A 20952-nucleotide genomic window follows, 5' to 3' on the forward strand; every position below is an offset into this window, starting at 1 on the left:
TTACCAACATTAGGGGAGTGAACTAGCAGAAGGAAGATCTATCTCTCCCTGTCCCTCTCTGTCAGTCTACCTTCCAAATAAATAAACCTTTTAAAAAAAAACTTTAAAAAATTAAAAATCAAATATAAGGAAGTATGAAATTAGTTCATGGAACATTAGAGCTAGAAGGAGTTCTTAAGAGAACATATACATGTAAGATATCAGAAATAAACTCCAAAAAATGAGTCAACTCAGGATTTGGGGTTTTTTTTTGCCTAGTTTCTTTTGGGCATTTAACCACCAAAAAAGAAAGAGCAAGAACTCTGTGACTCTAAAGTTAGTCAACATGAAGGAAAGCTAAAATACCTTAGAATGACAATGGGATAGGCAGAAGGGAATAAAGATAAGCTTTGGGAAATCAAACTTACTAATAAACCTGGTGGAATTAACAATGCATCCAATTATACGTACTCTTAAAGAGAACTTGGTATTACATGTTGCTGGAACAAAATCCGTAAAAGGCAAAGAAAAATCAATGTTTAATGTTTCCCCACAGGCTGCCAGATACACTACAAAAAAAAAAAAGTAAATTTACTTTTAAGGTCAATAAAATTTAAATATAAAAATTGCCTTAAATGCATACATAAACAAAATTAAATACAAAATGCTTAGTCCAATACCAACTCTGAAATAGTCCTCAGAGAGTCGCACAACATAATGAGGAAAAAAATCAATTCTGGTATCTATTAAAACTAAAAATCAATAGTAATTTCCTTTGTTTGTACTTGGCTTAATGAGCAGAATATTTAACTTAATTTTAAAAAATTTCTTACCATTTTCCTGTTGTTTAGTAGAACAGTCAATCCAATTGTGCTGATTAGCAGCCCAAATCATTTCAAATTGATGAAACATGATCTTAAAATTCCATGTATAGGGAACAAACGAAAAAATGTCTGGAGCACTATCACTAGACCAGTCTTGAATTAAATCTAAAGTTATTGAGGCAGAGGACACAAAAGTAAAGTTAAATAAAATTCAGAAAATAAAGCACACAGATTCTAACTCGAGTCAAAAATGAATTTTTCTTTGTAACTAAAAGAACATTTAAACTGAAATATTTAAAAAAGTAATTAAGATATAATTAAATTATTTGATAGCATATTTAGTTATATATTTCAAAACAAGAATACTTTTACATAATTTTTAAGGAAAGTTGAGGAGAAATAATCTGATAATCAATCACCCAAATATCCAACATTGTAGACACATTTCCTTCTAATTATGTATTTAACTTTTATTCTACTCTATAACACACAGTTTATGTGTTGCTGTTATCACTGAATTCATTTTTCCATGATATTTAACACATGATGCCACAAATTTTACAAAGTAGTTCATTAAAGAGTTTTGTCAGGATTTATATATTTCTACATATGGATATTTATTCTTTACAGATTTTTGTGCTATATATAATATTTCAATGTCTATTTTTTTTTTTTTTTTGACAGGCAGATTTAGACAGTGAGAGACAGAGAGACAGAGAAAGGTCTTCCTTTTTCCGTTGGTTCACCCCCTAAATGGCAGCTACGGCTGGCGTGCTGCGGCCGGCACACCGCGCTGATCCGAAGCCAGGAGCCAGGTGCTTCTCCTGGTCTCCCATGTGGGTCCAGGGCCCAAGCACTTGGGCCATCCTCCACTGCACTCCCGGGCCACAGCAGAGAGCTGGACTGGAAGAGGAGCAACCGGGAGAGAATCCGGCCCCCCAACCAGGACTAGAACCCAGGGTGCTGGCGCCACAGACAGAGGATTAGCCAAGTGAGCCGCGGTGTCGGCCTCAATGTCTATTTTTGTACAAGATATTTTACAAATTCGGTATTACTCTGTCAGTTTAGATTAGATATGAAACCATTATGTCAAAGTTGAGCAACTTTTTCAAAGCTATTACAAATTATATATACACACAATTATTCTTAGGTGTTTAAATTTTAACTGAAAAGTGATCCCTGTTAGGAATTTGGAAAGCATTATGCTGCTGAGTGAAATAAGCCAGTCCCAAAGGGACAAATACCATATGTTCTCCCTGATCGGTGACAACTAACTGAGCACCAAAAAGGAAACCTGTTAAAGTAAAATGAACACTATGAGAAACGGTGACTTGATCAGCCCTTGCACTGACTGTTGATGAACAACTTAATACGTTATCTCTTTTAGTATTTCTTTTTGTTTGTTCTACTTAATACTTTTGGTTGAATACTGTAATCAATATACAGTTATTCTCAAGTGTTGAAATTTAACTGAAAAGTGATCGCTGTTAAATATAAGAGTGGGAATAAGAGAGGGAAGAGATGTGCAATTCGGGACATGCTCAAGCTGACTTACCTCCAACGGTAGAGTTAGAAACATACCAGGGGATTCCAATTCAATCCCATCAAGGTGGCATGTACCAATGCCAACTCACGAGTCCCAGTGATCAATTTCTGTTCACAATTGATCATAATGATAGGACTAAGAGCCAAAGGGATCACATAAACAAGACTAGTGTCTGCAAATACTAGCTGATAGAATCAAAAAGGGACAGAACGATCCAACATGGGAAGTGAGATACACAGCAGACCCATAGAATGGCAGATGTCCTAAACAGCACTCTGGCTTCAGAATCAGCCCTTAAGGCACGTGGATCTGGCTGAAAAGCCCATGAGAGTATTTCAGGCATGGAAAGCCAAGACACTGTGGCAAAAAAAAAAAAAAAAAAAAAAAAAAAAAAAAAAACAACAACCCTAAATGAAAGATCTCTGCGAGTGAGATCCCAGTGAAAAGAACAGGTCATCAAAGAAGGAGGTACCTTTCTCTGAAGGGAGGAGAGAACTTCCACTTTGACTACGACCTTGTCTAAATATGATCAGAGTTGGGGAACTCAAAAGGCTTCCATAGCCTTGGCAGCTCATGACAAGAGCCTAGGGTGATTACTGATGCCATAAACAAGAGTGTCAATTTGTTAAGTCAACAACAGGAGTCACTGTGCACTTACTCCTCATGTAGGATCTCTGTCCTTAATGTGCTGTACATTGTTTTTTAATGCTGTAACTAGTACTCAAAACAGTATTTTTCACTTTGTGTTTCTGTGTGGGTGCAAACTGTTGAAATCTTTACTTAATATATTCTAAACTGATCTTCTGTATATAAAGAGAATTGAAAATGAATCTTGATGTGAATGGAAGGGAGGAGGGAGAGGGAAAGGGGAGGGTTGCAGGTGGGAGGGAAGTTATGGGGGGTGGGGGGAGGAAGCCATTGTAATCCATAAGCTGTACTTTGGAAATTTATACTCATTAAATAAAAGTTAAAAAAAAAATTATAGAACTGCCTTAAAAGAGAAGTGAATCCATTTGTACTCCTACCAGAAAATGCATACTTGATTGCCTGTTTCACTGTGTCCTCTATATGTATTTCTTTTTTTTTTTTTTTTTTTTATCTTTTATTTAATGAATATAAATTTCCAAAGTACGTCTCATGGGTTACAATGGCTTTCCCCCCCATACCGTCCCTCCCACCCACCACCCTCCCCTTTCCCACTCCCTCTCCCCTTCCATTCACATCAAGATTCATTTTCGATTATCTTAGTATACAGAAGATCAGCTTAGTATACCTTAAGTAAGGATTTCAACAGTTTGCTCCCACACAGAAACATAAAGTGAAAAATAATAGATGATTTTTTTTTAAATGATGATGAAATCAGATCAGACCTATTGTCATGTTTAATCCCAGTGAGAGTCAAGTTGGGAATTGATAGTTTCTTTTTTTTTTTTTTTTTTTTTTAAACAGAAGATCAGTTTAGTGTACATTAAGTAAAGATTTCAATCGTTTGCACCCCCATAGAAACACAAAGTGAAATATACTGTTTGAGTACTCGTTATAGCATTACTCTATATGTATTTCTTAAACTTACTGTTCTGACTCTTGTTTGGTTGTTTGGGTGGTGGCTGAAATGAGAGGAGTCTTGATATTTTACAACTGAAATACAGTATCTCATTTTAACTGAATTTCTTAATTACATTTTTTTTATGTTTATTAATCTTTTATGAGTATCCATGGTATACCAGACTCTGTTCCATATTCTGAAATTATAATGGTGAATGGAAACATAGAGTTGGCCTTCTCAGTATTCATAATCAATCAGTTCTGTTGACTACCAATTTGTAATATATTTTAACTGCCTCTTCTTAAAATTATTTTTATATACTTACTCTTATTTTTGGTACTTCTTATTTTAATCTCATGAAGTAAAACCTCTCCATATAAAGATATTATCTCTTATCTATCATATGGTTTCTATAACATTTTCTTCTGAATCTGTATCATTTACATGTCTTATATATAAGCCCAGCATGTCTGATAATAATAGATCTCATAGAGGTGTCAAATTTATATTTATTTACTTACTATCTATGAAACAATGCCATGTACACAAAATTGTAAAGTTTGTGAGACAGGGAAACAACTAGAAGCATTACTGTGATAACACAGTCTTTGACCCTAAATAGTCCTGGTTTTAAATTCTGGTCTTACCAGTTTACTAGCTATGTAATCATGGGAAAATGACTGGAACACTGTCAGCTTACTCTTTTAGAAAATGAAGATTTATTATAAAAAGTGAGATATTCATAGGACATAATTTAAACAATGTAACTGGCACAGGGTAACCATTCCACAAATGGTAGCATTTATTATGAAAGATGTTCCAAGGAAAAATATAGGGAATACAGCTAAACATTTAGTTATCCTTTAATTTTAAAGGGTTTCTTTAAACTAAAAAATATGAGATAGATTCAATAATGAAATCAAAAGTAAATGCATTCCACAAAAGGGATGAGTGTTTGACGCAGCAGGTACTAAAACCAAATCCCTCATCAGTGTGCCTGGGACAGAGTCCAAGCTCTACTTCTGCTTCCAGTTCCCTGCTAATGCATACCCTGGAAAATAGTAGGCAATGGCCCAAGAACTTGGATCCTTGCCACTCATATTGGAGGATCCAAATTGAACTCCAGATTGATGGTTACAGAATGGCCCAGGCTCTAGCTGTTACAGGTCTTTAGGGAATGAACCAGTAGATGGAAGATTGTTCTTTCTTTGCTCTCCTTCTTGTTTCCTTCTTTCTCTCCCTGCCTTTCTTTTTCTCTCCCTCTCATACGTAGTCATTTCAGCATATTATTGTAGATTCAAATAATTAAAATAATGAAGTCATGCTAATGCCTAATTCAAGAACACAAACTGATTAACTGTCCCCATTTTAGCCTCCCCTGTAATGATACAAAGCACCAGCTTAACTGAATGCTTTAATTTCCTTCTTAGCTCAATTTTTGGTTACTATTTTCTTTTGGGGGCGGAGGTTAGAAGAGAACATAAAACATCTACATTAAAATTTTACATTTCATATTTCCAGCCCAAAATAAAGTGTAAAAGTATTAATTGTGTAGGCCAGTGTTGTGGTGTGGCAGATTAAGCCACAGCTTGCAATGCTGGCATCCCATATGAGCACCAGTTCAAGTTCCAGCTGTTCTATTTCCAATCCAGCTCCCTGCCAAAGCACCTGGAAAAGTAGCAGAAGATGCCCCAAATGCTTTGGCCCCTACCACCTACATGGAAGACCAGGATGGAGTTTTAGGCTCCTGGCTTTGGCCTGGCCCAATGCCAACCACTGCAGACGTTTGGGCAGTGAACCAGTGAATGGAAGATCTCTTTGTCTCTGTTTCTACCTATATCTCTGTAACTCTTTCAAATAAATAAATAAATCTCAGAAAAAAAATACTAAATACAAATTCTACTGTAATAAATCTCTCAATACTTATATATATAATATATAAATACAGTCTTAGAAAATTACCTGTAAAGAAGTTCTTCTGTGCAAAAATGAAGTGGTAGGTAGCTTTATAAACCTCTAATTCACACTGCCATGTCTGTGGCATGTTCCATATTCGAGGGTAGCTGGCATTGATATGGAACTGTAAAACAAACATTAAATAAAAATGTTAGAGTTCAAAATGTGACATTGTTTAAACATCAGAAACGAAGTCACACACATTAGTGAGAAATTAAAACTTATTTTTCTATTGTGAGACCTTAATATTGTTATGACTAAAGGTCAGTACCCATGGTTATATTGAGCTCCCTGAAATATTAAGTTATAATATTGTTAGAAAACTTAGAGAACAACAAATTATGTCACTACTCTGACCTGTATACCTGCTAACCAATGGAGGAAAAGCAAATATCCCTAATTCCTTCTTAAGCCTCAACTGTTAGGTGAGAGGCTCAGGGAGAATCAAGTGCAATGTATACTATCACCCAAAGTAACACTGGTATTTCTACAAAGGCAAAAGCTACCTGCCTACAAAAAGCACTATCATGCAGCAGATATTTTAGCAACAGCTCAAGAATTCATTAAGATGCTAAATATGCCAATCTAACATATCCTCGTATTTACAGTACTTGATATATTGTTATTACAAATTCTTCCTCTTAATTTACACAAATACCGTGTAAGATGTCTATTTAAGATAAGTACTAAGGTCTTTATGTCACCATCTTATGTAAAAGAATCTTTGAATATCAACCATTCTACATGTGTCCATTGTTATTAGTGTTTTTAATGGGTATTGTCCTTGATTAAAAAAAAAAAAAATTGGGCCTGATGAATGAATCCTCAATCTGAAACTTTAATCATGGGCATTTCTATATTGTATCTAACATGGACAACCAGGGTACCCACAAATTTTCTTCCTTTTAACTTACTTACTGAGTTAATAGCATCATGAATTATATCATTTAAGTCCTACAAAAGAATACAATGGGCTAGAAGACATATAGTAAAAAAATGTTCTTAACATTTAGGAGAGAGATAACCCAGCCATGTGATGTAATTTAAAAACAATGTTCTAACAACTTTTCATATTTTCAAAGGCTACAACTCTATGTATGATTGCTCTCTATTCACTTCTCTACACTGGAAGCAGAGCAACAGAGATCAAAAGAGTTCGGAGCACTGGAAATCAACTCTTCCCAAAAGTAGAATGGAGAGCACAAAAGGTACATGGTGGTTCTTGAAGAACATGACATTATTTCCTGCTTTTTTTAAACTGTATGTTAAAAAATTAAAACCAATTAATTTCATTTTAAGTATTCATATCATATACTCTAGACTTACTGCTAACATTTCTGCTTCTAAAAGGGTACGGTATTGCATGCTTGTAGTAGCATCAACATGTAGGAGCTGTCCTTTAATTGCAGGGGTATAACCTAATAAATAAAAATATAAAAATTCAGAAATCAAAAAAAAAATCATACAATTAGAAAATCTTTGATCAGAACCAATCCCTACCATCACCCAATGAAGGAATCCATGAAAAACAATGACCACTCACTACTTAAAAACACCTCAGTAACAGAGACCTTGCTAATATAGTAGGCGATTTTTTTCCATTTGGGAAAAGTCTGAAGGAGCATAATTTTACTTCCATATAATATCTAGTCTTATTTTACGTTCTAGCACAATACTATATGTCTATTCTCTAAATGAAACCTTTCAATTATTTAAGGCAATTCCCTTGTTTTTTCTTCATCTACCAATTCAAGGGTACATATTTTCAATTACTCCTAAGAAAATGACAGTTTGTAAACAACATCTATTCCTCAAGTGATGGCAATTTCCCAACAATAAAGCCCATTCCCACCAAAAGCAGAAATTTGAATATTATATTTCCTCTCTTGGCAGGGTTCCCTTCTATGAACACAAATTCTTAACCCACTGTGCCACAATGCTAACTCCTGTGAACACTAATTCTATGGCCATTATTGGATAGCTAATTTCACATGCATCCTGCCAAACTTCGCCTGACCCCTCAACCCCCAAAGCACCTGAATCTGAAAAAAGCTTTATATTTATTTGGAGTTATATATTGTTCTTGCCTGAGACCTAAACCCATTTTCCCTTTAGTCACCCTAAAAGCTACCTAACCTTTATACCCAAGGACCTGATGAGCTTTCCTTAGACCATTAACTCACTCAGAGTTCCACAACCAGTACACTGTAGCACTTGCCACAAATTTATGCAGGTGCTAGAGATATTGATCACATCACTCCTAAGGTGGTACCTTCAGTGGGCACAATATTTGTAAATTTTTGTGCACTAGTACAAATATTATTTCCCATGTGTATCATTAATTTTAAAAAGGCAAATGTACTTGCCCCTCATTAAAAGAACAAATATCAATTCTGTGTAATCCCTGATTGCCTTTATACCCCCAACTGTCATACATTTGTAACTAAGTCCTTCTAAAATACACTTCTTTCCAACTGCTTACACTGAACTAGCCAATCCCAGAGAATTTTAAGCATCTCCTTCAAGACTTAGTATACTTTTTTTAAAGAATTATTTTATTTATTTTGAAAGACAGAGGTACCACATGCCACTATCAGCCATGTTTTCAATTAATTACCTAAGCAAGCAGGCTACCACTTTATGTGAGCTAACAAACCTAGTAGCTAACCAATCTGCTTGCTTTCTTCTCAGAGTAGCACCAAAATAAGCAACAGAACAAATAAAGGAGAGCAAATTACATAAACATTAATTATAACTGGCAAAAGTAACATTGTCAGTTAGTGATTTCAAAATAGGGATTCATTGCTATTCCCTTTACTTCTAAGAAAGTAAGAAAATAGGGGCCAGTGTTATGGCATAGCGGGTAAAGCTGCCACATACAATGCCAGCATCCTATTATGGGTGTTGATTCATGCCCAGCTGCTCCTTTCAATTCAGTTTGCTGCTAATGGCCTGGGAAAAGCAGCAGAAGATGGCTCAAGTTTTTTTTGGCCTCTGCCACCCACATGGGAGACCTGCATGAAGCTCCTGGTTTATGCTTGGCCCAGCCCTGGTCATTGCAGCCATTGGGGGAATCAATCAGTGGACGGAAGATCTCTCTACCTCTCTCTCCATCCCTCCCTCTCCATCTCTCCCCCTCTCTCTTTCAAATAAATAAATATTTAAAAAAAGAAAAAGTAAGAAAATAAGAATTTCACCTTAACTGCTCTCATCCACAAATACAGTAGGATGGCAGTAAGCAGCCAAAATGAAGAGGTCTATATAATAATTTGATAGATTTTAACAAGAAGTATTTTTTCCTGTTATTGATCAACTAAAATGAATGTCCCAATTTTCAAACACATAATGAATTTAGGTAATAATTTTAACTCAGAAGAAATTATAGCTAAGAGAGCATTATTCATATTTTAACTACAGTATTTTTTTTCTTAAAGTTATGCTGTTCAAAGTACCCTGCTCACTTAAAATCTACTAATAACATAATCTAAAACAAAACCTGTTAGCCATTCAACCAGTTACTGTCCAAGTGCCAGGTACTGGATTAAACACTTGAGATATGCCAGTGAAAAGACACAGCAATTGCTATCATGGTACAGCAATCTAACAAGAAAACTATATATGAAGCAAATTATAAACAACTGTCCAAAAGAAATGTATAGGATCTAATAAAAGCAGAAAACTCTAAGACCTTGATTAGAAAAAAATTTCCTTCTCTAAAAGTGCTCAAATAATTTAATTGGTTAAGACAAATCCTTAATAGCTACAGGTATATCAAAATATATTTAAAAGTTGAAAAATAAAACCCTATTAATGTTAGTCTAAAAGGATTAACAAATTGCATTATTTACATATTAATTACTTGTACAAATCATTTAAAAGAGAAAAATAATTACACTTTACCATTTTCTTCAACAGTCATTGGAATATTGATTTCTAAATATGAGCCAGCTCCAACATTTACATGTACGGCATTTGTTTCCTACCAAAAGACAAAAATTAAGTTCTATAAAACATTCATTATAATTATATTCACATCATATTTTTCAGTTATTTAAGAAATACAATTTTTAATATACTAAATGGCTATTAAATATTCCAAAGAACAAAAGACCAATATATACCAAATATACAATAAAGCAATTTAACCAAATATAAAGGAGGAAAAATAACATAATATAGTGTGAAACTCAATTACTACCAATTTCTTTCCATTATTTGGCATTTAATAAAAAGTATGATGAGAGCAACATACTTATAAATGAAGGAGAGAGTTCACAAAAATGAATCTAAGTATAGGACTAATCACCAGAAAAATACTCTAGAAAATAATGTTCAGTTCTAAACAACATTTTCTATTATATTATTATAACAATTACCCTATTTTTGGTAAACAGCAAATCAATTGTAGCATCTGCAATAATATTCATTCGTAGTTCAAAAGCAAGGATCTGTCTTGGTCTCCCAGGCTGAGCAATTTCAGAAACTTTCAGAACTTGATAATCAGGTGGAAAGAAAAATTTCCATAAGCAATCTCTATATAAGGAGTTAGAAAGAGCAACAACATGTTAATCAAACAAAATTACCTCTAATAAAGGACCAAAGTCAGTATTCTAACTTTGTATTACCATTGCAATGTTATTTGACAGTTAAGAATGCTTTCTCCAATATTTTAAACTTCCAGAGGTAAAAATCTTGGAGATTTAATACATATACTATTATCAAATGAGATATCAGTAAGGCCAAATTTGCACTATTCATGTGTTCTATGAGAAATTAAAGACTTTCCACAAGTATTTCAATTGTTCAAATGACAAAGAAAGAACTGATTATGGAGGATAGCTTTCTTAGAATCATCATTCCATCCTGAACAAGTTACCTAACCTCTCTAGGAAAGCTTGATCTGCTTCCTCATGTATCACATGGTAATAACCAAACCGTCTCACAAAACTTACATTAATCACAACATTTATGGAAAAGACTTGGCAGTACAAATAGAAGTGACTATTATTTCTACTATTTACATAATCATTTTAATCAATATAGTATCAATAAAAGGTTAAAGAGCTAGGGATTTCAAAAAATATATAAGTATTTAGGAACTAGTATTGTAATGTTTTTGCCTCCCTTTATCATTTGATAAGTTGAAAGAACCCAAGAAATTTTCAATTCAGTGTTTTATGTGAGCAAACATTAGTTTAACGTTACTCATATATTCAAAGAAAGTACAGTTTGCAATTTGTAAATAGCAAAGGTTGAGAAAGGAGTCATGAGTGACAGGAAATGGTACTTAGAATAAATAAAACCAGGAAGATCTTAACAGAACTGAGCCTCAAAGGCTATAACTTGCCATCATTAATTAAAATGTCTGAAAGGAAAATAAGTTCTGCAAATGTCTGAGTAAGGCATGCATCATATCAAACTAAGGATATTAACGACAAAATCCAACATACTCATCAGATGATCCTAAACTACAAGATGGGCAGTAGGAGCACAGTGGATTTAAGGCTGGTTTGAATCTTTGTTCTTCATGCTGTAACTTCACTACTTTGCCCAAATTGCCCTTTGCACTGCCATTCCTCACATAGTAAATTTACTATATCTCTCCTACATATCTCACTAAGATTATGAGGATCAAATGAGAAAATATCAATGAAAAACCTGTAAATGAAAGCAATCAAATGCCAGACAATGTCGGGAAATACCTGCACTATATATAATAAAAGGATTCAGTTTCATTCTAATAGTGTATTTCAACTCTGTCAGGAAAACTTATAAAAAGAAAATAGCATGAAGCTGATTATCTTAAAGATTCAGAAAATCATGAAAAAGTAGCAGAAATGATATCAAACTCTAAAAGTTAAAATCATGCTACATCAGAGATAAGTAACTTCCCATAATGCTAAACCAACAGCTGAGACTTCTTCCTATATTTTTTACATTAATCAATGAATGCTAAGAAAACTGACCTTACAAACTACTGCTGATTACATTTATGTTTTTGCAGAAATTCAATGAGGAGAGAAAAGAACTATGTAAGACAACTTGCACATGTGAGAAGACAAATATTACTTGTATTTTGTTCAAAATAATCAGCATATAATTGTTGTATGTACTTATGGAATACAGTGTGATAATCCTATGCATGTATAAAATTCGTAGTGATCAAACCAGGGCAATTAGCATGGCCATCTCCTTAAACATTTATCAGTCCTTTCTGTTAGAATCTTTGAACCCCTCTCTGCTAGTTCTCTATAAAATATATAACAAATTGTTGTAAACTATCATCTTCTAACTGTGCTGCAGAACAGATTAAGACTGATGTTCTCTTTTAGCAAACTGATCTACTGAGGGGAGTTGTTGAAGTGTGTTTTTGTCTCATGTTACTTCAGTATCACGTTCTCTTTGTAATACAAAGACTACCTTCAAAGTGAATACAACTATATAAGAATTTTAGGGGGGCCGGCCCTATGGCATAGCAAGTAAAGTCGCCGCCTGCAGTGCCGGCATCCCATATGGGTGCCGGTTTGAGACCCAGCTGCTCCACTTCCCATCCCGCTTTCTGCTATGGCTTGGGAAAGCAGTAGAACATGGCCCAAGTCTTTGGGGCCCTGCAACCAAGTGGGAGACCCAGAGGAATCTCCTGGCTCCTGGCTTCCGATAGGCACAGCTCTGGCTGTTGCAGGCAACTGGCAAGTGAACCAGCAGATGGAAGCTCTCTCTCTCTGTCTCTCCTTCTCTCTCTGTGTAGCTCTGACTTTCAAGTAAAAATAAATAAAATCTTTTAAAAAAAGAATTTTAGGTGGGACTTTGTGTAAATATATAGTAATACTTTTTAAAGTGCATAATAAATATAATTTAAGGAGAATCACTTTATTCAAGCACTAAAAATTTTGCATGTTTGTCTTAAAGCAGTGATTTAATTATTACTCTTAAATAATATATAATGTTCTGCCAAATAAACTGAATTTTTCTTATATAGGTGAAATAGATTCAATCTTTGTTACCCAACCCTCATTTTCCAATTGATGTTACATTGTGAATATAACATGACTTTTTGAAGGAAAAATTTTGCCATAAAAAAAGAGTTAAAATTCCAGTAAGCACTTGCTTTATGACCCAAAATTTTAAGCTCTGTTACTTCCAAGTTTATTAAATATTTAATGAAGAACTTAGTGAAGTGCTATACTATTGTATTGCAATTTTCAAATAACAAACATTCATTTATCACACCATGTGTTAATTAGTTACTCAGTGTGGCAGGTATTTCTATATGCTAGAGATACCAACAGTAATAGAACATATCACTTGACAAAGTATACAACTATTCTAATAATGCTAAGTAGGTAGCACATTTTTTTCTTAAGCTAACAAAGTATAAGCCAAGCCAGTATGTTAAGAGTCAGTATCAGCACTCTTTCATTAATCCATTGAGTGGCCAAGTAATGTCTTCTTTAGTGAATGCATGTCTTGGCTTATATTTCTCTATTCAGGAAAGCTAGGCAATAAATAGAAAAAATAAATGCACTTTGAGCAATGTCTACCTACATAAAATTTAGATGTTGCCTCATAATTAGTGGTAAATGTTCCCTAATTTAATATTTAATATGTAGAAAAACATTGAATTGTTTTATGATTTCTCTACAAGTAAGTTATTATCTGGATCAAAATATTGAGTGATATGTTTTTAAAAAGTTTATAAAAATATTAAGCTAGTTTTAAACAAATTTTTGCTTTAATTTATTTGAGAGAGAGAGACAAAGAGCTCTGCTCTGCTAGTTTCCTCCTCCCCAAATACTCGCATCAGTCAAGGCTGGGGAACAGCTGAAGCTGGGAGCTGGGCATGCCATCCAGGTCTCTCACATATGAGGCAGGAACCCAATCACCCAAGTCATCACTGCTGCCTCCCAGGGTCTACAGTAGCAAGAAGCTAGAGTAGGGAGTCAAACACAAGCACTCCAATGTGGGATGCAGATGTCTCAAACAGCAGACTAAACACCTGCTGCATTATGCTACTTTCTCATAAAAATTATACTACTATCACAATACATTTTAAAGACTTATTAGAAACACAATTACTCAAGTACCTCTGCCTATCGGCCCATGGTCCATAATTAAAATCTGTTCCTTTTCCACAAACTATATCCAGTCCCCAACAGGGAGGCAAGTCTTGTAATTTGCAATCCTCACTGCTTATTTCTCCTTCAACATTTTCTTCTGTTTCTTCTGGAACAAGTCCTAAATTTCAGAACGTACAATGGAAAGGTAGTTACCTTAAAATTTTTCCATAGACCAGCAGTTATTAAATTTCTTGGTCTCAGAAAACCTTCATAAAAATAATTAAGAACTCCCAAAATTATTTTTGTATTATATCTATCACAACTTACAGTGTTAACATTAAAATTTAGCAATTTAAAATGTTTTAGTTTAAAAATTCACTACCAGTCACAACATAATAAAATATGTAATATAATTTAATGAAAATATAAAATTAAAAATAACAATATCTTAATGAAAAACAGTGAAGCTTCATATTATTTTTCATAAGAAACAACTATATTTTTAGGTTGGTATTAAATTTATTTTGACAAATATCTAGCTTTAATAGAAAACAGTGGATTCTCACAGTTGCTTCTGCATTCAATCTTTTGTTGCAGGATTTGAAGAAAATGTGGCTTTATACAACTATCTAGATATAAAAGAGAGGAATACCTCAACAAATTATTCAGGTAATGCTGCATGGTATTCCTTGGTACAATACGAAAATTCAACAAGTGGCAGCTTAAGATTAATTGCAATATGGAATCTGAAACCATGTTACAGAACTTGTTATACTCTATTATGTTAACATGATGTTCTCTTACATTTTGAATAAATCTTGTATGCATGTGGGACCTTGTAATACCATACATTGGTCATTTTGAAAATACTGGTTCACTGAATTATATGGATACATTCCAAATGTTAACAAATTTCATTATTAAACATTATTAAACATTTAAAAACATTATTAAACATTTAAAAACATTTTAAACATTATTAGCATTTAAACATGGAGGTCTCATCAGAAAAGCTGTTATTTTCTAGGATGCTATCAAGTAGGAGTCAGATTTTCCAAAATTCAAATTTCCACACAAAAGATCAAAACCATAATCAGTTGTTAATTATTCTTTTAAGTAAAATACAAGTTCCATGAAAAAAAGTAAGCAGTTCAGCTTGCAACTCAATCACAAAAATGCTTTTCCTCAAGACACTAGTATACTCTGGCATGCAGCAGAAGTACTTTATGCAAACTTTCCAACTTGTAACACATAATTCTAAGACTTCATTCAATGGCCAATATTTGATAAAATTAGTAATTCCTATTGTTTAACTTTTAGGCAGCACTAACATTTTTTTGTCTTACTGTGAATGCATGACAGTGAAAGATATAGTGACTATTCATATAGTTAGGAGCCACTGCCTTGATTCATGCTAAGACATCAGCAGTTTTACCCATCATTGCTGTACAATGCAAAATGTACAAAAGTCAACACTGTGAAACGGCAAATAACATCTTACTTTCACGGAAAATACTTTGACTTTGCAAACCCCAGACAGGTATAAAAAGACCAGAATTAGGAAAAGAGAATTTTAAAAACCATTATTTAGATATTTTTATAAAATGGGAACCTCTGTCAGACATTATAACTAGCTAGATTTTAATCTTTAAATTTTGAGACTCAAATCTAATATTGTAATTTTTCTAAGCCACACTCCCTAAAGGTTTTTTATTTTCAGCCCTCAGCATTCTCAATGTTGAAGGTGTATCTGTGAAAATGGAAATTGAAGGAAACATTACTATATTATTCTCTTTTAGTCTAAAATATCTAATTAAGAGTAAACTTTTGAGAAATGCCAGAATTTTTAGGAAACACTCTCATATTCACATTTGCCATTTACTGATACTTATTTATATCCAAAGTAAGTAGGTTTGAAATATCATCAGCACTTGAAAGAGATGGAATTGTAGCTATGAAACATATTTCAGAAAAATACCTGGCTCATCCATGTAGTAGTAGATGTCAACATCATTTGACTGCATCACCACAAAACCTTCCCCCATCAACCTTGGTGGTCTATAAGAAGAGGTAAGAGTAAAATAAATATACCCCTAGAATACAAAATGTTCAGTATCCTAGTTAATGGTGGTAATAGAGGAAAATAAAAAAAAAAAAAAAAAACTAAAAAGGACATCACAGGTATCAGCTTACCAACGGGAAACCATCTTTTATACAGTCAACTACCCTTATAAGTCATTCCTGAGATGTATTCTATATTAGACTAAATAATGAAATAATATAAAAAATTACTAGTAAATTAATCAAAAAATTTCAGATCTGTATTTTTCATTTTGTTCTGAATTATAGAAATCAATTTAGAACAAAGTTAAACATTTTGCATTTACAATAAAATTAAAATCTAACCATTTTACATTAACACCTCAAAACTAAATAATATTTTTCTTTCTGTATAATATACATAAAATAAAAATAAAATAAAAGCAGCTAGGAATGGTCCAAGTGTTTGGGCCCCTGAAACCCACATGGAAGACCTGGATGAAGCTCTTGGCTCCCAGCTTTGACTTGGCCCAGCCCTAGCTATTGCAGCCATCTGGAGAATAAACCAGCAAATGGAACATTTTTCTTTCTCTCTCTCTGTCTCCCTCACTCTCTCTGTAACTCTAATTTTCAAATAAATAAATCTTTAATTAAGAAAACTAACTTCTCAATCATTAGATAATATTATACCATTTACAAAGGCAATAATTTTCTTCTAAATATGTATTATATAACAAAGGTTAATGTTTAATCTTATGATTTAATTTATACACTTTAGAAGAATGAAAACTACAATTTTAAGACTGTTTAGATAAATTATTAATAGCAGAACACGTTTCATCTTACTTGGTAGCAATTTTTTTAAATCCAAATTTAGTAAATATGTACCTTTTTTTAAAAAAAAAAAAGATTTATTTATTTTATTTGAAAGGCAGAGTTACAGAGAGGTTGAGGCAGAGAGAGAGAAAGAGAGAGAGAGAGAGAGAAAGAGAGAGAGAGAGAGAGAGAGGCGTCTTCCATCCACTGGTTCACTCCCCAAATGGCTGCAATGGCCAGAGCTGCACCAATCCAAAGTCAGGAACCAAGAGCCCCTCCAGGTCTCCCACGTGGGTGCAGAGGTCCAAGGACTTGGGCCATCTTCTACTGTATTCCCAGGCCACAGCAGAGAGCGAGATCAGAAGCGGAGCAGCCAGGACTCAAACTGGCACCCAAATGGGAGGCCAGTACTGCAGGTGGCAGCCTTACCCACTATGCCACAGTGCTGGCCCCAGTCAATATGTATCTTTTTTTTTTTTTTTTTTTTTTTGACAGGCAGAGTGGACAGTGAGAGAGAGAGACAGAGAGAAAGGTCTTCCTTTTTGCCGTTGGTTCACCCTCCAATGGCCACCGCGCTGATCCGATGGCAGGAGCCAGGTACTTCTCCTGGTCTCCCATGGGGTGCAGGGCCAAGGACTTGGGCCATCCTCCACTGCACTCCCTGGCCACAGCAGAGAGCTGGCCTGGAAGAGGGGCAACCGGGACAGAATCCGGCGCCCCGACCGGGACTAGAACCCAGTGTGCCGGCGCCGCAAGGCAGAGGATTAGCCTAGTGAGCCGCAGCACCGGCCTCAATATGTATCTTAATATAAATAAATAACTTTGTACAAGTCCCACATTCCAGAAGATGCTCAACCACATCCATACTCTTGAAGAGCAAAACCATGTAGACCCATAACCACCATGGAATTCAAAAACGGAAAAAGCACTGTCTGTCATTCTAGTCAATCCCTGGATAAGTTAACAAGCAGCTAGCTAAGAGTTAGAAAAGATAAGTAATAATCACACTTCTGAAAGGAAACCACAGAATCTCCTTCATAAAAAATAAAGCTGATTTAGAAAAAAATAAAGATCAAAGAGGTCCATAATCCTACCCATGAAGGTGTGGCCTAGAGTCAGCAGGAGTTACGAATCTGCTGATCACTCTCAATGCCTCCCAGATCCTCCTATGTAAGCCTCCACTGCAATGGGACAAATGTAGTGTCTATCACCCATGTATCAAACCTCCTAACTACAAGCAGCTACTTCACAGAAGGGAGAAGTCTGGGAAACTAGATGGAAAACTAACAATCATTTTTGTGGAATCACTTAAAGAAATGTCAAGTAGGTTTCAAAACTGTACTATCCTAACTTCACTAATTTTCCAAGAGAATTTTGATTCCATTTTAAATTTTCAGTAACTTGAAATGATACGGCACTGTAATAAATCTGATCAATTTACTATTTAACCATGCCTTCAGGGGACAATAACTATCTGTGATGTGCATTTCCTAACATAAAAAAAATGGTTTAATTGACCAAAATATGCTTCTAAGATATGAATATAGTAACAAGGGAAAAAGTATAGTTATAGGGGCCAGCGCTGTGGCGCAGTAGGTTAAGCGCCGGCATCCCACATGGACACCAGTTCAAGTCTCGGCTGCTCCTCTTTCAATCCAGCTCTCTGCTATGGCCTGGGAAAGCAGTAGAAAATGGTCCAAATCCTTGGGCTCCTGCACCAACATGGGAGACCAGGAAGAAGCACTTGGCTCCTGGCTTCAGATCAGCGCAGCTCTGGCCATTGCAGCCATTTGGGGAGTGAACCAACGGATGGAAGACCTTTCTCTCTGCCTCTCCCTCTCACTAGCTGTAACTCTACCTCTCAAATAAAAAATAAAAAAAAACTTAAAAAAAAAAAGAATAGTTATAACATACAGAAAAATTTTCAGAATTATCACTGGATAACATATCCATTTATCCTCTAAAGCAAGACTATCTAGGGTAGTTGTTTGAAAACAGACTTATACATAATTATTGTACAACTTGTAGCAGAGAAATTCAAAGGATGGTATAGTTCAAGTCAATATCTATTTTGCTATAAAGAACTATTTTTATAAGATGTCCTTACTCATCATTCTGAAGACCAACATATCTTGGACTAGGAACAAGCATGACCCGAACATTTTCAAGCTTTCCTTTCACAATATGCATGAATTGGTCAAGATGACTTGAAGGTGGTTTTGTAGTGTAAGTTAACAGGGCATCATCAAAGTTGATGCACAAAGTTTGAGGTTGGTAATGATTCCCAAAGGCCAAACGCCCCTAAAAAGGAGACAAAAGGATATTATACCATGCTATTGTGGCCATAATTTTCTCCTTAGATAACCTATTAACAAAGAATTACAAGCAACAGCTAAATTACTCCATTTGAATCATATATGATATTTAAAGTATCCCAATGGTCAATTCAAATCAGTATTTGAAGATACTTAAAGGTAACTTTAAAGCAATTCAAATATTTGTGAAAAAAATAGCCTTTAAGTTCGAGTAAATTTATCTTACAACAGCATTGATGGTAAAACTCATACTTTAGAAAAACAGTAAAGAAATCTTCATAAAATTCTCTTCTCACATAAAAATCGTATTTGCAAACATGAAAAGTTCTACTATTGCCACCAAGCATTAATTGTAGTACAATTCACTTACTGTGCTCACGTTGACCTTTATGACCGGAATAAGTGATCTCCAGGAAGATGTGGGGTCTTGAGATTCTGTTTTTACTTTAACTCTGACAGAAAGAATTAAAATGACACAGATAACAAAAACTTAGACAACTGAACAAACAGTTGCCTTCCTTACAATACACATAATCAGTATCAGCTGTACCTTACCAACAGCTGTACCTTACCACTCCAGTAAACAAAACAATGATCCCCTAAGGCAGCAGGGAGGGAAGCTTTTTCTGCCAAGGACTATTCAGAAATTTACAACACCATTCGTGGGCCATACAAAATTATCGACCTAAAAATTACCCCGCTTCAGACTTACTGAGTTTCGAATTCCGCTTGCAGTTACCTTGGCAGGGCGAGACCAAATGATTTTGACCCCTGTGCCAGACATTCCCCAGAGTACTAATTTCCCCTAAAAATGTCTCTGAATGCACTGTCTCTGATACCAATTTTTCAACTGACAAGCTATAATAATGACTGTTTTTTAGAATGACAAGCTCTAAAACCATAAAGTATGATATGCTGTCACTTCATCTTCAGTCATGTCCACTATGCTACCATACAACATTTTCAGGACAGCCAAAGTTATTACTAAAACAACAAATAGGTCAGAAACAGAAAGACAAAATAGCTGATGTTCTCACTCATATGCAAAAGCTAAAAAAAATAAGTTCATCTGAACATGGAATAGTGATTACAGGGAAGGATGGGAAGAAGAAGGGGTTGAAGGGAGGTTAGATAATGGGTGTATCAAAACACAGTAAAAATAGAACAGATAAGCTCCTAGTGTTCCACACTACACTTGGGTGCCTATAGTTCACAATAACCTATTACAGGGGCCGGCACCGCGGCTCACTAGGCTAATCCTCCGCCTTGCGGCGCTGACACACTGGGTTCTAGTCCCAGTCGGGGTGCCGGATTCTGTCCCGGTTGCTCCTCTTCCAGGCCAGCTCTCTGCTGTGGCCAGGGAATGCAGTGGAGGATGGCCCAAGTCCTTGGGCCCTGCACCCCATGGGAGACCAGGAGAAGTACCTGGTTCCTGCCATCGGATCAGCACGGTGCGCCAGCTGCAGCACGCCAGCGCCAGCCACAGCGGCCATTGGAGGGTGAACCAACGGCAAAAAGGAAGACCTTTCTCTCTGTCTCTCTCTCTCTCACTGTCCACTCTGCCTGTCAAAAAAAAATAAATAAATAAATAACCTATTACAGACTTTCTGAGCAAACAAAAGAGATCAGCTTGATGACTATAATCCAATCATCAAGTAACAACTAGAAACAGAAATGTTAACCAATGTGACTTTTTTTTAAAAAGATTTTATTTTTTATTTGAGAAGTAGAGTTAGAGAGAAAGGGAGAAACAGAGAGAAAAGTCTTCCATGTGCGGGTTCACTCGCTAGAGGGCTGCAATGGCTAGAGCCAAGCCAATCCAAAGCCAGGAGCCAGGAGCTTCCTCCTGGTCTCCCACTTGGGTGCAGGGGCC

At 35.2% G+C, this 20952-nt stretch overlaps 1 protein-coding gene across 18 annotated transcripts in view; it reads right to left on the reverse strand.

The window, feature by feature from the left end:
• BLTP1 (bridge-like lipid transfer protein family member 1) overlaps positions 1–20952 on the reverse strand; it is a 243901-nt gene that overhangs the window by 161349 nt on the left and 61600 nt on the right. For 17 of the 18 annotated variants that reach the window (XM_008267929.4, XM_070047638.1, XM_070047636.1 and 14 more), the window contains 10 exons: positions 19450–19531; positions 18872–19065; positions 15887–15966; positions 13936–14086; positions 10228–10384; positions 9752–9830; positions 7178–7269; positions 5858–5975; positions 813–968; positions 451–548 (listed from right to left, as the gene is read on the reverse strand). In XM_008267929.4, coding sequence (XP_008266151.3) covers positions 451–548; positions 813–968; positions 5858–5975; positions 7178–7269; positions 9752–9830; positions 10228–10384; positions 13936–14086; positions 15887–15966; positions 18872–19065; positions 19450–19531 — 1207 coding nt within the window. Of the gene's footprint in view, positions 1–407; positions 549–812; positions 969–5857; positions 5976–7177; positions 7270–9751; positions 9831–10227; positions 10385–13935; positions 14087–15886; positions 15967–18871; positions 19066–19449; positions 19532–20952 lie in introns of those variants that run through there. The other variant, XM_008267934.4, reaches the window with a different exon arrangement.

The sequence above is a fragment of the Oryctolagus cuniculus genome, chromosome 8 (genome assembly GCF_964237555.1).
Source record: "Oryctolagus cuniculus chromosome 8, mOryCun1.1, whole genome shotgun sequence".
Classification (NCBI taxonomy): Eukaryota; Metazoa; Chordata; class Mammalia; order Lagomorpha; family Leporidae; genus Oryctolagus; species Oryctolagus cuniculus.